At 37.5% G+C, this 17,561-nt stretch overlaps 1 protein-coding gene across 1 annotated transcript; it reads left to right on the top strand.

Annotated features, from left to right (window-relative positions):
• Positions 1-1,155: 1,155 nt before the first annotated feature.
• On the top strand, positions 1,156-17,175 carry LOC127640531 (zinc finger protein 800-like). Its single transcript, XM_052123149.1, has 6 exons — positions 1,156-1,289; positions 5,943-6,090; positions 10,322-10,417; positions 11,609-11,752; positions 12,396-14,217; positions 16,077-17,175. Coding segments are annotated over exons 2-6 (2,190 nt in total). The 5' UTR covers positions 1,156-1,289; positions 5,943-5,963; the 3' UTR covers positions 16,078-17,175.
• The last annotated feature ends 386 nt before the right edge of the window (positions 17,176-17,561 follow it).

The following is a 17,561-nucleotide window of genomic DNA, read 5'->3' as shown; positions in this document are numbered from 1 at the left end:
TTGTGGTTATACTTTTAAAACAGTGAGTATTTTAACAATCAAAAATTGGCTCCCATTCACTTCCATTGTAACTGCCTCTCTGTAACCCAGATTTTTGCTTTTTTTAAAGAAAAGGGTGGACGAGTTGAAATTATTTTTTGTGGTAATCAACATTCTGCAACAAATGCTGTTGCTTGAGCTTAACTTGTATTGAACACGGAATATTCTTTTAAGGAAACAATTGCAAGATTCCACTATACAGTGTATATTTAAAGAGGGCATTTTTATTCCAGACTGTCCCAAAAGCTTAATTAACTGTCCATATTTTACACAAACAACCATAACAAAAAGCAAACATCACTTTAACCTCATTTTGTGGACAAATGATGTGAAAATTGCATACACTTAACTTTTTGAAGTCACGATCCATTGGTTAAAACACTGTCTTCCTGTTTTAACTTTGTGAAATAGAACATATAAATGGTTTGAAACAAGTTAAATCCTCTTACTAACATGGACACATATAAATGACATCATTGCAGAGAAATGGAAAGGAGAGCAACATTTACAGTTCAATGACAAGAACAATGACATGCTAATTGAGGAGGCAAATTGTGAATGTATGTAGGTGTGTGTGCTCTAGTACATGTACTTGCAATGTCCTTCCATTGTTACTTTTTACATTGTTAACCTTTGGTTTACATGATTTTAATTGTACTTTAACCCCCTTTTTCATCTTTATCAATGCTGTGAAATTACAACTTGGACAGGATTGCTGCTACTTTGGAAAAAAACAAAATCACCATTTAAAAATGCTATTCAACATAAATACGTATAGGGCAAAAATAAATGTAGTATCAAGAGTGTATTGGCATGCCATTTGGGGATTCCTGGAAAGTCGTTTTAAATATATTTTCTTAAGTTTGTTATTCGTCTCCAGCGCCAAAGCCAAGAAAGGCTCCGTTGACTTAAATTTCGAACATTTGGAAATTTGTGCATTTGCAACGGCTTAAATTGGGTGTGTAAAATTACAACGGGCCGTTAATTTACACTGTTAGTGGCACGGATGGTAGGGGGGGTCAAATGTAACGAACGAAACTGGCGACAACATTGCTTGCCACATTTCGGTGGTCTCGAACATCCATTGCACCTTTGCGCAACAGCCGCTTCTCCGCCGAGAGGTCCTCACTGTGCACAAAGGCAGCTTCCGAGTGGGCAGCGTCAGCGCGAGCGGCGAGAGAAACACCCTCCGGACCGCGTCCCACCATCCGAACTCGAGAGTTCACCGAGTGAGCGTTGCTTTTCAAAAGGTAAGAACTCTACGAAAACATCTCGCTGGATTTTTTCACCGCGAGTTGCCCACTTGGGCCCGGAATCGTGTAGCGGACCAGTGTCGTTTCCTATCCTGCCCGAGCGTGGTTGTTCTTAGCAGAAAATGGCGTCACCGTTCGTGCTGGCTATGCAACCGGGGAAACCGCACTTGTTCCGCGCGCTTAAATTAGAATAAGAGTTGATTCGGACTCATCCTGACTGTCCGCGTCGACAGAGCAAGTCGAGGGGCCTACTTGGAAGCGAATCTGACACTTCATAACAAAATACAGACGAGGAGAGGACGCGTAAAGGCGGAAGGGTCACCAGACCTGTGCGCCAAAGCGGCTTCGGGAAGATGGCACAGCGCCGCAAAGCGCAGCACTTTATCATTCGGACTTATGCCCTATAATCGCACAAATCCTCTCGATGGTGCTCGTTTTCTCATCGTATGTGTTTACGCGCATATATTTCGCTGGTTAGATGCTCAGAAAGCACCGTAAGTTACTGGCAACGTCGTCTTTTGTATCAGCCTCTCGCGTCAGCCCGCCTTTACGCCGCACTCACTCCCTGGTAAGCATCAGTCCATGAGCGTGGGCTTCTACTAATGCGGGTTTAAAGCTTCATTCTGCACACGGGCTCTCCTTCTCCATCAAGTTAATCTGGCCCATTGTGGTCCGCAATAGAGGAGATTTGGCCTGACAATGTAACCGTGTAAAAAGAGATTTACAGAATAATGGAGCGATGCAAATTGCTTGACGAAAACGCTAAAGAGCCTGATTATCCGAAAAAAAGCCGTCGATAAAATCTGCGCTTACATTTTGAAACAATTTAGCAAAATGGACCGTGCATGCGCCACGACGTGTCTAAATTGCGCATAGGGGAGAACGCAAACGAAGAACCCTGCCCTTTCCAACAGGTTTTCAAGCGACAGAAACCACAGGAATGACCGAAAATAACGTAAACATGTAGTTTTCAGTATGATCGTATGGATGGTTTTGTATACATTCTCTCTTTGGCGGTCAGATGTGTCTTGTGAGCAACTGGACTTGGCGATGATTGTGCTCCCAATGGCTTCGTGCGTTCCCGCACACATGAATCCACAATCCCATCATCATAAGTCACTGGCGTAGACATGTGTTGAACTGTATGTCTGTCCTTGTCATGCAGAAGTATTAATGTGACATATCTACCCTAATTTGCTGACCGTCACTGCTCAACTTCTCTATCAACTTCTAGCGTTGATTTCCTAAATTTGGCCCACTGTTTGGACCCACTCGACATGTTTTGATTTGGACTTCTTATAGTTTTGATAGTTATTTCCTCATGTTTGCTTTCGCTTGAACTTCTGCTTATTTGTACGTGACTGAATCTATCCTAAATATAGTAACTCAAAATGATGTTTTTGTCGCGTGTGTGCTGGTGAGCCCACCGCGAGCACACATTTCTAACCAGAAGAGGTCCTTCTTTTGTATAGCATTATTTTAACCATTGTTTTCATATGAAACAAGTGATTAAAATGACTCTGGTATGCTTTATCTCAAAGCACCGGGAGGGCTGGCACACATCGTGTACCTATCATTTTAAATGATTATTATTTTTCCGGTCACGTGGCCAAAGTGTGTCTGATGCTGTTTGATTCTAGTGGTCATTTTAAGACCTTCTCGGTTCTTTAATTGTTAATAACTGAATTTACGGTGCATTCACGCGCATACGTTGAATCGTTATGTGCTTTTATTCTATGTCAAGTGTTATAAAGTTTACAAAAAGTAGGTTACTTGCTACGCAATTTATGCATAAGGCACAATATATGCCAATTACTACCCGTATTATGAATCTTATCTAGAACATTTGTCTGACATAAGTAAAATTACGATATTAAAAAGCATTATTATGATATTATAGTGCATGATAGTGTTCGTTTGAGCAGTTGGGCACGGACACGTGCTCTCCCGTGCACTGCTCGCGACTTCCTGCCTCGCCAGTGTTATTGGGCAAGCTGCTGGCGGTGCAGTGAGGTGTAAATCCTTCAGTGACATCAGAACCGATTTCAGACAGGTTTTATTTGCGTTTTTAGGAGCATTTTAACTTTTCAAACGTGTTATGCAAGATATATAGCCATATCTTAAAAACAGTCGAAACTAAAGCACATCAATACCTTTGTCGAAAATGACCATGCCATGGTTTCCGCCAAAATACCATCGTACTCACAGTTAAGACCTTAAAAGTGCAGTTGATAAAAAATGTGAAATAGTGATAATATTTGATCTAAAAGTAGTTTATAGCAATATTCCAGGTTTATTACAAGTTAAAGTCAATTGACAGCATTTGTGACATATTATTGATTACCACAAAAATAATTTCCCCTTGCCCTTCCTTTTCTTTAAAAATAGCACAAATTTGTTACACAGAGGTTCTTACAATGGAAGTCAATGGGGCCAGTCCGTTAACGTTAAAATACTCACTGTTTCAAAAGCATAGCTACAAGACGTAAACAATATGCATGCTAACATCATTTTAGTGTGATAAAATTGCTTACTAATTTTTTCTGCATAAAGTTATAGCCAATTTTACAGTTTTGTTGCCATGAAGATGTAACAGCGTGAACCCTAAACCCAAAATGATTGTAAAAACAACTATTTCAACAACTTTACAGCTCATATAATACTCAAGTTTTAACTGAAGAATTCATATTAAGAATGAATATAAAATGAAAGTGCTTTTATAAAATTATAAACTTCACATTTCTGTTTAAACTCTCCAAAAACTGGCCCCATTCACTTGCGTTGTAAGTGCCTCATAACCTAAATTTTTACCTTTTTTTCTTTATTCATTTTTGTTTTTTAAAAAAAGGAGGGACGAATCAAATATTTTTTTGGTGATAAGTAACATTATGCCACAAACGCTGTTGATTGAGCTTCACCAGTATTGAACACAGATTATTATTTTAAAAGTGTCTTCTAATATTTATAGTTGATGATACACATAGTTTTTATAACCTCATATTGAGAGATGATGTGGAATATTTGTAAAAATGTAGGCTATTTTCAAGCCACAAGGCTATTTAATTGCATAAAGGTGATTAAAAAGGGTGAATAACTTTAAACAAATGGCGAATAGTTACAGCAGCTAAAATATACAATTAACCATTTATATTTTAAACGAAATATCTTAATCTTGAAAAAAGAAAAAAAGAAGATGATTCCCATGTTATTTCTCAGCTACCCAAAATTACCAAATGATCATGAGATCTCCTTCAAACAGTGCAGTAGTTTATTTCTTTCACATTTCATTTAATGTATTTTCTTAGGATGTTTGTGACTAATACCAAGTTACTATGGTTTTATTGTAAAAATGATAGTTCTCGTAAATTTCTATGGTATTTTGATGGACACATGTTACTCACCATAGTACATTTTTGTAGGGGCAGTGGATGAAAAAAGGAAGAAGACATTTTCTCCCACTTTAATCTATGTATAGTTCTGTTTTTACCTACTTGTTGGAATCCAAAGAAAAGTTAGTTTAGTAAAAGTCTCAGTAATCTACATTACCTCTTTTAGTGTTATAGCAGAGCATGCAGACATACAGAAAGTGTTTGAAGATGCCCTCATCTCAGGGTCTCTATGCTTACATTCTACTCCTGTCACATGGCCCACAATACATTCATGAATCATGGCTTCTATTTGAAATGACATTGACAACAAATTATACCATATTGTGTACCATTATGTTTGTATAACAATTTTGTTGCATTTTGTTTTGTATGTGCTTGTTTATAAATCTTTGTGGTAGCATTTTAACATTCATCTAAGATATCAGTCAGTGCATTAGTGTTTAAAAGCTCTGCAATCAAGAATGCTGTCTCAGTTCAGCTTGCCATGTCACACATTATTCTTCCCATAATTTCAAGGCAATTATGATGTTTGTTTGATTCATAACAAACATTTCCATAATTCATATTGTTTTGTCCTTTTATAACCTAGAAGTTATGCCTCATCTTGACATTTATTGAAAATATTTCTTGGTTAATGGTGCGATGAAGGGCTACATCAACACATGATCATCACAGCGACAGCATTATCTGTTGATCTTTGTTAAAACCCACAAATGTTACATTTGTGTTGACTTGTTAAAAGCTCATTTTTCTAATCCTGTGCACCCAATTATTTCAATTTTAAAGGGATAGTTCAAACAACAATGAAAATCTGTCATCATTTACTCACCCTCCTGTTGTTCCAAAACCAATCAGCTTTCTTGTGTAAATCTTAATGGAAGATATTAAGCCTCAGTCACCATTCAGTTTTAATGCAACTTTTTTGTCCCATTCAATGAAAGTGAACAGTGATCAAAGCTGACATTCTGTTCCTCCTCTTGTTCCATAGAAGAAAGTAAGTGACACAGGTTTGGAACAACATGAGTGTGAGTACATTAATGACATAATTTTCATTTTTGGGTGAACTATCCATTAAACTTGTGGTGAGACTTATGCTGCTGAAGAACTTGTTGTCATTTTCAAGGTTTCTCTTATAAGTTCTAATACATCTTAAACTAAACTCTTCAGGTTTTCCAAGATTAAGGTTGAAGTTTGACCAATAATCTTTGAGAAGAAATGGTTCTTTATCTCCACTGATTCACTTTTTGATTTGTCTGTTAAGTTTGTAAAAGGGGTCTCTGAGATGGAGGTTACTAACACAGAAGATCAAGGAAGCCTGACTAGAGACAAATGCTGCCAGACCGAGACACTCCAGAACTGCTGTTGCCAAACAACAGAATCCCTTCAAGAGCCTTGTGGCAAAAATCCAGGTAGGAATCAGTACCTTAAAATAATAATGGTTCACATGCTAGGGTTGTGCCGATGGACGATATCATCATCCATCGTGATGGCTGACCAACATCACGATGTCGAGCCACCATCGTGATGCCACGCCCCTTTTGCGAGTCTTGCTAGTGTGACTCACTAATCCTAGTCTCTTCTATAGTTAACCTAAAAACTTTGCAGGGATTGCTCTGTAAATTAAATTGCGAATATAACTAATGCATATATGCTATTTTAAATACTGTAGTATATGCCAGAGACGTGACGTGTTAGTCTGAGAATATACCGTGTCAGGCAGGCTACACAATTATTGATCTTGACATTGTTAGCTTCTTGTCTTTTTTTTTACATGTCTTACACTGTACATTTAGATTAAAATATTTTATGTTGTAGGCTACTAGAAAATAGACTTTATTAATTAATTATTAGTAGTTGTAGTGTCTCAGAAAATCTTGCTCATTGTCACATAGCTCTTGTATACACTGAAGCGGCAGTTTAAGATAAACCCAGACCAGCGAACGTCAAATAACTTTTGTCTGTTTAATACTTTTAAAGAAAAATTTCCTTGGCCATAAATCCATAATGTCAAATCAAATGAAAGAAACAAGGTGAATATGAATAACACACATTTATTAAAACATAGAAGAACAACAAATAAAGAACAAGAAAACGGGAACAACACTCAGACCGAAACTCGGCATTAACATTTCACTTATAATTAGCAGCACAATTAACTTCAGCACAGGCTACAAAATAAATTATGTTATTGAAATATTGTAAAGTGGTCATATGAACTACACAAATGAACGTTTAAAAAATAATATGCAAAATCGAATAGCTCCGCAACGGATGGCGAAAAATGCGTAAAGAAGTCTAATATCTTTCACCATAGACCATGTTTAAATTTCGATGTTTCTGGCCAGAAATACCAACATATTCACTTTATCTGGTTTTAATAAGCTGCGGATTGGAGTAACTACACTACCCGCTGTGCTGAAGACCCGCTCGGATGGAGTACTGGTAGCACATATGCACAGATATTTCCGTGCTAATCTTGCCATGAACGGAAACCTTTTGTCGTTCGTTTTTCACCAAGTCAGCGGGTTCTCTTCCCCATCAATGGCCATTTCCTGCAGGTACATGGTCATTTCTGCCTCGACCTTTTGCTCATCAGTGAGTAAAATAACGAAATTATAGTTTTTAAGTGGAAAATAGTATTTATGTAAAGAGATATATTAAAATAAAAAGTTCACAACTCTTAAGTGAAAGCTAAAAAAAAAAATGCTTCACGTGTTGTGCAACCTACTGATAAAGCGCCGAGTCATTAGTTGGGTTAGTAAAATAACAAAATTATAATTTTTCATATCATTTTTGAAAATTATATGAAATTATATTAACCCCCACCCCCACCCTACCGACGATATCATCGTCCATCGCGATGTTTTACTGTCAACATCGTCAACTGCCAATTTAGGGGACATCGCCCAACCCTATCACATGCACTTCTTTATTTACTTCTAGATTAGTGGTGCTGTTTTCACCTCTTGGTGATGTCAGTGCCAGCTTGTGAAATCAAGATGTATGCATTCACTACACAGTTATTACAAATATCTATCAGTGTAGTTTGATTTAGAAGTGATGTCTTGTGGTGAATCAGTTGTGAAATGTAGGACAATCTCATTCCAGTGTGTTGACCACATTTTTTTTCATAATCATCAATGCTAAAATAAGATTACCTGCTCAGCAGGTTGTTATTTGTGTCCTGCGGTGTGGCTAATTTCAGTGACCTGATGTTGTTTACCTTTATAGTAATTTATGACCATAAACAAACACAAGCTGTGGTTCTGAATCAGTGAGGGTCACATACACTGTCAGATGATTAGATGCCAACAGAGGATCGCAGGAGGATTTTATTGTTGTGAAGAGTCAGGTTGTGCTTAATGTAAAGGAACAGTGAGCCATTTTAGTAAGATTAGCCTACATTATTATAGATGTTAAATGATATGATGCACAGGTACTGCTTCATTCTCATTATTTTTGCTGCATGTAACTGAGCTGTTGATTTATTGGTACAAACACAAGACATATCAGTCTTTTCCAGGTAAATGAACAAAATGCAAATTTTAAAATGCCAAAGATTCCAGAAAAGGCAAGCAATTATTATTATTTTTTTTAAATGTACTAGCGAGAACTTACATTAGATTCTACAATGGTCTAAAATAATATACTTGGTTCCTTTGATCATGGAAATACTTGTAATAATTTTTTATAGAATTTTTAAATTGTGTTATCCAGGCCTGAAAAGGTCTTAAAAATGAATAAATTCTTAAAAGCTATGGAAAAGTCATGGATATTTCTATAGTGAATATACAGTAGTCTAGTTATGCTCTGCTCTAAAATATTTATTTGGCTAGATATTGCTGTTGTGTAGAGCTTATGTAGACTATTAATTGCTCGCAAGCCATAGCGATGTACTAATTGTAAGCAAACTGTTCTCTGGAGTCAGTTCTTTTCAAAGCATTGGTCAAATTGGTCAAACATGGGTCTGAATGATTCATTAACAAATTAATCTGAATCAAAATTATTTAAGAAAAATAATTATCCATTAATTAAACACCTGGAAAGGTCATGGGAATTCATCAGTCCAGCTTATTTGCTGTTAAATGTTATAAGACATTTAAATAAATATTTAAAAGTGAAATTTATTTAAATTTGTGAAAGAAATTATTGTTTAAATTAGCGAACTGTGGACACAGGTGGTATTTAATAGCCCATTCCTCTAGTTAATGTAATATTCTCATTTGTTCCTCAACTTTTAGAGGTTTCAGATGGTGTTTTATGATGGCAGATGACAGTGAAACTTACTATACCACTTACTTGGAAGATAGTAGATAAAGCTGGTAGTACCTGGTGATTCAAAGTTGGCATATTTGGTAGACATCTGTGGAAAGAAAGTTTAGGTCACTACTATCAAAGTGCAGAAGAGCTGCCTTGAGGAACAATAATAAAGTATTTTAGGAGTCCAAAGGAATAATACAGATTTACAAACTAAAAGAGGCTCATGTCCGTGGGGATATAGTCTACTATTTTGTTTGTCCTGGCCTCCGTTCTGACCTCCAGTCATTATCAAGGGTGCCATGGTTATCTAGCTTTCTTTGGACTAATATGAACCCTTGACCATAGAGCACCTTAAGTTTATACCCCACTTTTAAAGCACTCTGTCTACATTGTTGGACATTGTTTAAGGATTCCCTCCAGTCTTTGTTGGACAGGTTTCTGCTAGCTAAAAATTGAGTAGTTCCATCTAGACGACAAGGTACCTTTAAATATTTACACTCGGCTTGTTTTCTTTAAAAGCCTTAAAGCAAGAATATTGCACAAATGTTAGTAATTCATTGCTTCTTTTCAACTGTGATGAATGTGCAATTTGTTTCTGTCAATGCCATTGCTTTTACATAATAATTTGTGGATTTGCATGAACTGTGGTCAAAACTAATTATACATAAATTATACAAGAATTTAATTTACTATTATTGTTATTACATATTGTCTGTATGTATAACAAAGATCTGTTCTGATGTCATGCAAGTAAAGACACACATGGGATTAAAATGGCATATGGCTTTTATTCAAATAATTAAAAAATAAAATAAAGGGAAGTGAAAAAAAGAAAGATACAAAACAATTTGTAAAGTCAATGGGGTGTGAAACCAAAAGGGGGCGCGGTTGTGTCATCTTTTGTAATGGAGAGAGTAAAGTTCAAATGGTGAGAATAGGTGGTCTTGGGAAGTTTTATAGAGTGTGGCACTTCTGTCTCGCATGCAAATAGAATATATTAATTAGGTACACTTGGAATATTAGTGACTTCTTTGTTACTAGACCTCTTTATGGGTAGAGATTTCTTCCAACTTCCAAGTTCAAAACACTTGGTTTGGCATAAAAAGCATAACACATACAGGATATTATGTAGGCTAGTACTGCTTTGCATTTCTATATGTGGAATAATTTTTTTCCCAGCGGATAATTTTCTGATCTGCGATTTTATTCTTTATACTTTGTTGACCACAGCAGTCAACATGTCAAACTTAAGCACTTTTGATAGATGCCTTAAATGTAAATATGTCCATGTAGAATACTGAAATATGAGTCACTGCTACGTGAAAATCTGTTTTTATCACCATATAGCTGTAAAAATGTCATTCTTTTTTTCTCTTTTAGTGCATTCGATTGAGCCTGGTGATCCTCCACTGCTTCAACAGCAGCTCCAGACGTCCAAGTCAGGAATTCATCAGATCATTGAGTGTTTTCGCACAGGTACTTCCCAGAACTTTTTTAGTTTACTAAATACATTTTTATAGACCTGTTTTTTTCCATTCACCAGCGTAAAGTAATTTTTCTGTCCTTGTTTTGATTGTCATAACTAGGGTTGCAGCGATATACCGGTTTCACGGTATACCACGGTTTGAAAATTGACGGTTATCATACCATGTACATTTGCTTATCTACGGTATTGAGAAAAAAATGCAACCGGACGGAGAATCTCATATGCGCGTGCGTATCTCCTTTATTCCTTTGTCTGCCTCTCAGACTTGTCAACTTGCGACACACACACGCACGCACGCGCGCAGCGGAGAAAATGTCTAAGAGATGCGAGGCGAGGGGGTCGCGGACAGCAGGGAAAGAGCAATGCCATGGTTCTCCCATTGAAGATATTTCGGCGGCCCCCCAAGTGATAGACTATTTAAGACTGCTGACGCAGATTTAATGATAATCTCGCAAACAGCTAAAGCAGACATGGGCAACTTAAGGCCCGCGGGCTGGATCAGGCTCATTTATCGTAAAAGCGTTTTTAAATTTCATTGAATATTTCAGTTTACTTGCATTGGGACGTAACGCGTCTCCACAAGCGTATAACATGCTCAAGGTTGCCAGATAAGAGACGAAACACCCCCAGTTTGAGATTTATACTTGCGCAAATTGGAAATATTCCGCCGAATGTTATACTTATTTTGTGCAATCTGGCAACCATGCACGTCTAGTTTAAATAAATGGTATCAAGTTTCAATTATAATAAAGTGTTTGCTCAAAAATAAATAAATTAATAAAATAACCCTTCTTTTTTCACTAATAATAGTAATTGTGTAATACCGTATACCGTGATACTGTGAAACCGTGATATTTTCTGAGACGTTTATTATACCGTGAAAATCTCATACCGTTGCAACCCTAGTCATAACCTATCTAATCATATTTTAATGTTTAAATATATAGAGATGTGTTCAATCATCCAGCGTTCTGGATTTGGAACCAGTGAGATTTCCCTGATTACCCAGTGCATTGTGATTAATTAAAATTGTATTAAATCAATTAAATAAAGTAAAATATTAAATAAAAACAATTAAAATCAATATACTTCTGTATTGTACTCTTGGAACTGTATATTTCCAAAAGTAACTATGTTCTCATTGCCTTCTTGCCTGCTTAATTGTGTTCTTGTTATTGCAGGGACCACTAAACTCAGACACATGCTGTTGAAGGAAGTTGACACCATATTTGAGTGTAAACTCTGTCGTAGTCTGTTTCGTGGTCTACCAAATCTGATCACACACAAGGAGTTCTACTGCATTTCCCGGCAACCTGAGTCAGATGGTTTGTACATCAATCTACTTCCCTTCTCAACCCTGTTTGTCAATATTTTGACATAGTATGTCAATTTTGTTATTTATCCCTGGAGTATGACATTTCCTGCTGTTGCAGCCTGTCCTCAGTTGGACCCATGGATATGATAGTATTTACAATTGGATGAACTAGAAGTCAACAGATTAATCGGCTTTGCAGATCAAATTACACCGATTGCTACTCTTGGAATTGTCGATTATCGGCAAAAATCAAGCTGATAGATTTGGTTTGCCATATGTGTTTTTATGAGCTGTAAGCACAGACATTTCTAAATAAGTCCCAGGTGTATATCAAGCTTGTTTATAATTAAAAATTATGCTTTATTCACCAAATCTTTAAGTTTTTTCTGGTTATTATTGGGATTTTGGTTACACAATAAACTAAATCTGTAATTTCATTCATGCTCTTTTAGCCTCTATGTCTGTGCAAGTCACAGTAAGGAAAGACAAAGAAATTAGTCTCTAGAGTTTAAAAACTATTGGTCAGTTAATCTGTTATCAGCCTTTTCTCCTACGTTAGTTATCAGTATTGGCAAAATACAGTATCGCACGACATCTAGAGTGTACCATGATTAAAAGATTGTAATACTTGTTGATTTTATTACTTTCTGCAGAGCCCTCACAAGGAGGGCAGAGCCAGGCCATCAAAGAACTTCTTCAAGCTATCTATCCACAGAAAGACAGAGAGGAACATGTCATTCATCTGGAGGTCATTGAGACCAACCCCAATGCGGTTTTCCAGCATGTATCACCAGTGGATGTTCAGGACACACCTGATATCACTACCTCCTACACTGAGATCCCAGTACCCGAGAAAAAAAATCGCTGGAAATCTATTTTGTCTCCCAAAAAGTTTCAACAGTCAGATATTGAGGACGAGATGGAGACCGAACCAGATGAGCCACCTCCTCAAGAAGGTCCAAGCTCTGAAGAGCCAGCAATACCTGAACAGGCAGAAGGGGAGGAAGATGAAGAGCAGGGTGCCACTTCTGAGATAAAGGAGATGAGGATCTCCTGCTGCCTTTGCGGCAAAGATTTCGGGTCCAGGCGCAGCATACGCCGCCATTGCCGCAAAATGCACTGGCAGAGGCTAGAGGAGTTGCGTAAATTTACGGAGACGCGTACAGTGCCCATCAGCCTGCTGTCTGTCGTGAAGGACAAACATCCTGTAGATCCACCACCATCACCTGGGAAGAGCTGCCCGGTGTGTAAAAAGTCCTTTGCAACCAAGGCCAATGTCCGACGGCATTTTGACGAGGTCCATCGCGGCTTGAGGCGAGACTTGATCACGCCAGACATTGCTACAAGACCTGGCCAGCCTCTTTTACTCGATGCTTCTCCTCCGAAACTACCAAGCTCTCCTCAGAAGCAAGAGCAGAAACAGATCAACCTGACAAATTGCCGCTGCAAGCTGTGCAAAAGGAAGTACAGCTCCCAGTTAATGCTTCGGAGGCACATGCGCATTGTCCACAAGAAGCATGTGCTAGAAAACGGCACAGTCACCAGCAGTGTTATCTCGAAACCAAAGGCCAAAACAAAGTACGAGGGAAAAGATAAGGTTAGCTCAAAGAAAAACTCTCTTTCCACTTTCAAAAACCGTAAGAAGAGTGCCTCATCAAAGACAAAAAAGGTGAAGTCCGCAGAGGACAATGGAGACCACAGTGTGGGTTTCGACTTCAAGAGGATCTACTGCTGGTTGTGTAAACGTCAGTTCAGCACCGGTCAGAACTTGAGGAAGCACATTTCTGAGCTGCATACAGATGGGAGCGACAGCATCTATATCAAGTTCTATCGCTGCCCCATGTGCAGGTACGAGTCACGGCGCAAGCGCGATGTTATTCGCCATATTACAGTGGTTCACAAAAAGTCCTCACGCTATTTGGCTAAGGTAATGCCGGCTTTGGAGAACCAGGCAGTGAAGAAACCAGCTGAGGTGGTCTTAAGCAGCACAACGAAAAAAACGAATTCAGAAGATGAGGGTAGTGGGACGCATAATACAGAGGACACTTACAAGCAGGAGCCACCAGAATCCTCTATGGTTCGTGAACAAGATCCTCTTCCCAAAGCGAAGAAACAAGAATCCCCAACGTCCCCCAATACTCGAAAGCATTCTGCTCTTACATCACTCAACACAGACAAACATGATTCTCTGCTTACCCCAAACTCATATAGACAAGAAAAAGACCTTCAGGAGTCCAAGAACCCACATGTCACTCGGAGTCACAATCTTACAAAGGGTCCACCCATCACCAGGAGCCAGGAGTCTTGTACTGAGGTTAGGGTAACAAAAAACTTTTCCCTCCATGCATGTGATATGTGTGGCCGGGCGTTTGCCAAAAAGGTCTACCTCGAGACACACAGACGGAGACATACTACCGCCATCACAAGTGGGGACAAACTACAAGGAAGAAGCACTCGATCAAAGGCCCTTATTTGGTAGGTTGCTGCTCTGTCTTTAAGCTGAGAAACAAATTATGCCATTCAACAAGGTTAAGGTATACCTCGTATTTCCTTTTCCATTCCATCTCATGCATGGTCGAGCGCTTTAGCATTTTTTAAGTATATTCGACCATGAGCCCATACGGATGTATTGCATGCCTGCGCACTACAACTGCTTTGTGATACTCTTTAGAACAGTCATGCCAGCCACATGTGCAGACGACATGCACAAACACGGACTGTCTGGATGTCTAGGAAAACTAGACTGCACGTGAACATTCAACACATTCTGTGCTGAACCCGAAATATGCTTCACCCGCACACTATGTGTGTAATTTCTACAAAAATAGAAATGTGCAAAAATATACATTGTTTTCAAATACAGCTTTCTGAAAATGGCCACCATCTGCCTTTGATCAAACAGATATTCCCCAAATCACACCATTGTTCAACTCAATGTTGTTGTGTCTCATGAGATGGGTTGGTCAAAACAAACAGGAATATTCATAGTGCCACAGAAACATGTTTACATTTCTCAAGAATCTTAAAGGGATAGTTCACCCAAAAATTGAAATTCTCTTATCATTTACTCACCTTTATGCCATCCCAGGTGTGTGTGAATTTCTTTCTTCTACAGAAAACAAATGAAGATTTTTATAATCATTTCAATGCAAGTGAATGGGTGCCAACATTTTGATGATCCAAAAATCACATAAATCAGCATAAAAGTAATCCATAAGACAGACTCCAGTGGTTTAATCAATGTCTCCAGAAGTGATTTGATAGGTGTGGGTGATAAACAGATCAATATTTAAGTCCTTTTTAACTATAAATTCTCCTCCCTGCTCAAACTGAAACTCAAACTACTCCCCACTTTAACTTTCACTTTCTTGTGTTTTTGGTGATTCACATTCTTCATGCATATTGCCCCTACTGTGCAGGGAGGAGAATTTATTGCAAAAATGGACTTTTATTGAGAATATTGATCTGTTTCTCACCCGCATGTATAATTTCACTTCTGAAGATATGGATTTAATCAGTCAAAATGTTGCCACCCATTCACTTGTATTGTGAGGTCCTACAGAGCAGAAATATTCTTCTAAAAATCTTATTTTGTGTTCTGCAGAAGAAAGAAAGTCATCTGGGATGGCATGAGGATGAGTAAATTATGAGAGTATTTTCATTTTTGGGTGAACTATTCCTTTAAATTTGTCTCTGCATTTTAAGCTGGGATAGAAGAAAATAAAAGTATTTTAACACTGAAAAAGTATCACTATTATTATTGCTCATACTTAGAATTAAACCCTAAGCCTAAGTATCTCATACTCATTCTTAGTACTCGTCCCACAATATTTTTGTTGTGGACATGAATGATACTTCAAATGTGTGGCTTGTTGAGGAGAGGTGTGGTGTGGACGTTCATGAATGTTCTTCGAAATATGTTCTTTTATATTCCGCCGAAGAAAGAAAGTTATGCAGGTTTAGAACAACATGAAAATTCTGACAGAATTTAGGTGCAGGCTATACGCTTTGAGGGCTCCCGGTTTGAGCAAGTTGCTCAATCGACAAATTTTTTGGCATAATGATTACCACAGAAAATACTTTTAATTAAACAAGGGACGAGTCCAAATAATATTTTGTGGTTATCAACATTATGCCAGAAATTAAGCTGAACTTGCTGAACCTGGAAAATTCCTTTAAGGCCTTTACCTATAGGAAGTCCATTTAAAGCATTCCTGCAATTGATTTTTAATGACACCATATTAAAGTTTAAGCAGATATCAGCATGTTGTTGTATCATCAATAAAGAATGAAAGGATGTTTGATTCTCTCTCACTTTTCTTTCGCCTCTTTAGACTTTTGTCTCTCTGAATACGTAGCACATTTGCACTGGATTCCATGGATGAGTTTATCTCCATGTGAAAGAAGAGGAGGTGATGTGGACAGACTTTAGGGGTGGTACACAGAGGATGCTCTCTGCAGAAAGGGGTTGAATGAATTGAGATTGAACTGCACCAAAAAGGTTGTTCCTGGTTTGTTCTCTGGAGGGCGCTGTTACTAAAGAAATGTGATCCACCCTCCAAAAGGAGATTTATCTTCAGTTGATGTTCAAAATGAGTTGTTTTGTCTGACATGTTGTTTATTATTTGGGTGGACAATTTGTTAAACATCTTCAAAATGAATTTTAATTAACTTCTATATTGATTATAAGCCTGCCACTTTTTTGTATTCTTTCTGACAGTCTGAAAAACACACAAGAATGTTTCTTAAATGAGCTCAATTGTTCCAGTGTAAAAGGTGTTGGAGGTGGCTCTGTATATCTTCCTTGAAATGTACAGCATGTCTAACTATTGTTAAATATTCATAAGTAGATAAGTTAATGTAACTCTGCTTCATATTTTCCTGCTATGTGATCATCTCTCTGAATAACGAAGGATTGAAATGCTGCTAATTCATTAGAAAAGTTAGAAATGTACTCTCATATTTCTTCTACCCTTTAATTCAAAGTCTATATTAAGCTGCTCAGGATGTGTCTTAATTGAGAACCTAGATTCTGTTTGAATGTTTTTATTTTTTAAACAGCTTAAACTTTGTGTTAGTCTTTACTAAATGGTTGCATCTGTGACTAAAAAGAAATAGAATACTACTGTATTTGTTTAGTTTGGTAGCCTACTAATAACTAAAGCTAACCAAAACTAATCAAGTTTTAGTAGATGGCTCTTATCATTGCTTTCATGAACTTATAGTTATAATGAAGTAACTGGCATTTTAGCAAGTAAATTGCAAATACAATTTCTTTTAGTTGGAGTGCATGCAGAATGCTTTACACCCTTTGTTTATGTGTACAATAGGGCTTGTTTTGAAATGCCAAATCCTAGATCCACGCTGAAGGTGCACACTCCTTTTTATTTGTAAAAGTATATCCTTGCTTGCAGTAGGATGTTTTTTGTTCAAATAAAGATAATAAAATATGTGTTTTCTAAGTTGTTCTTTTTAATACGTTCACAAAAAATAAATAATAATAATAAAAAAATACAATAATATTTTGGCCACTATTATATAAATTACATTCAGAACTGGTGTTTATGAAAGACAGTAATTTGGTATAAAGTGTCTTTTATATTTTCTAGAAACCTTTTCCATCTTGGTGGATACAGATATTTGAGAGGCTTGAGAGAGGAGCAAGTTGTAAATCAGTCAAATATTTGTGAAAAATATTGAAAATGTAGTCCCTGCAAATACTGAGTTCATGTGACTGCATGAACCCTGGCTCTTACAATCTTTATTTAAACATAACATGCAGCATGTACTTGAAAAGGCCACTCACCTTGAGGCAAACA

The sequence above is a fragment of the Xyrauchen texanus genome, chromosome 49 (genome assembly GCF_025860055.1).
Source record: "Xyrauchen texanus isolate HMW12.3.18 chromosome 49, RBS_HiC_50CHRs, whole genome shotgun sequence".
In the NCBI taxonomy this organism is placed as follows: Eukaryota; Metazoa; Chordata; class Actinopteri; order Cypriniformes; family Catostomidae; genus Xyrauchen; species Xyrauchen texanus.
Note: the sequence above shows the minus strand (reverse complement) of the source record. Positions and strands in the feature narration are given on the sequence as shown.

Coding starts and splice junctions, on each gene's coding strand:
- LOC127640531 (XM_052123149.1), top strand. CDS start 5,964: ATGGAGGTTACTAACACAGAAGATCAAGGAAGCCTGACTAGAGACAAA. Junction 6,091..10,321: donor GCCTTGTGGCAAAAATCCAG/GTAGGAATCAGT, acceptor TTTCTCTTTTAG/TGCATTCGATTGAGCCTGGT. Junction 11,753..12,395: donor CCGGCAACCTGAGTCAGATG/GTTTGTACATCA, acceptor TACTTTCTGCAG/AGCCCTCACAAGGAGGGCAG.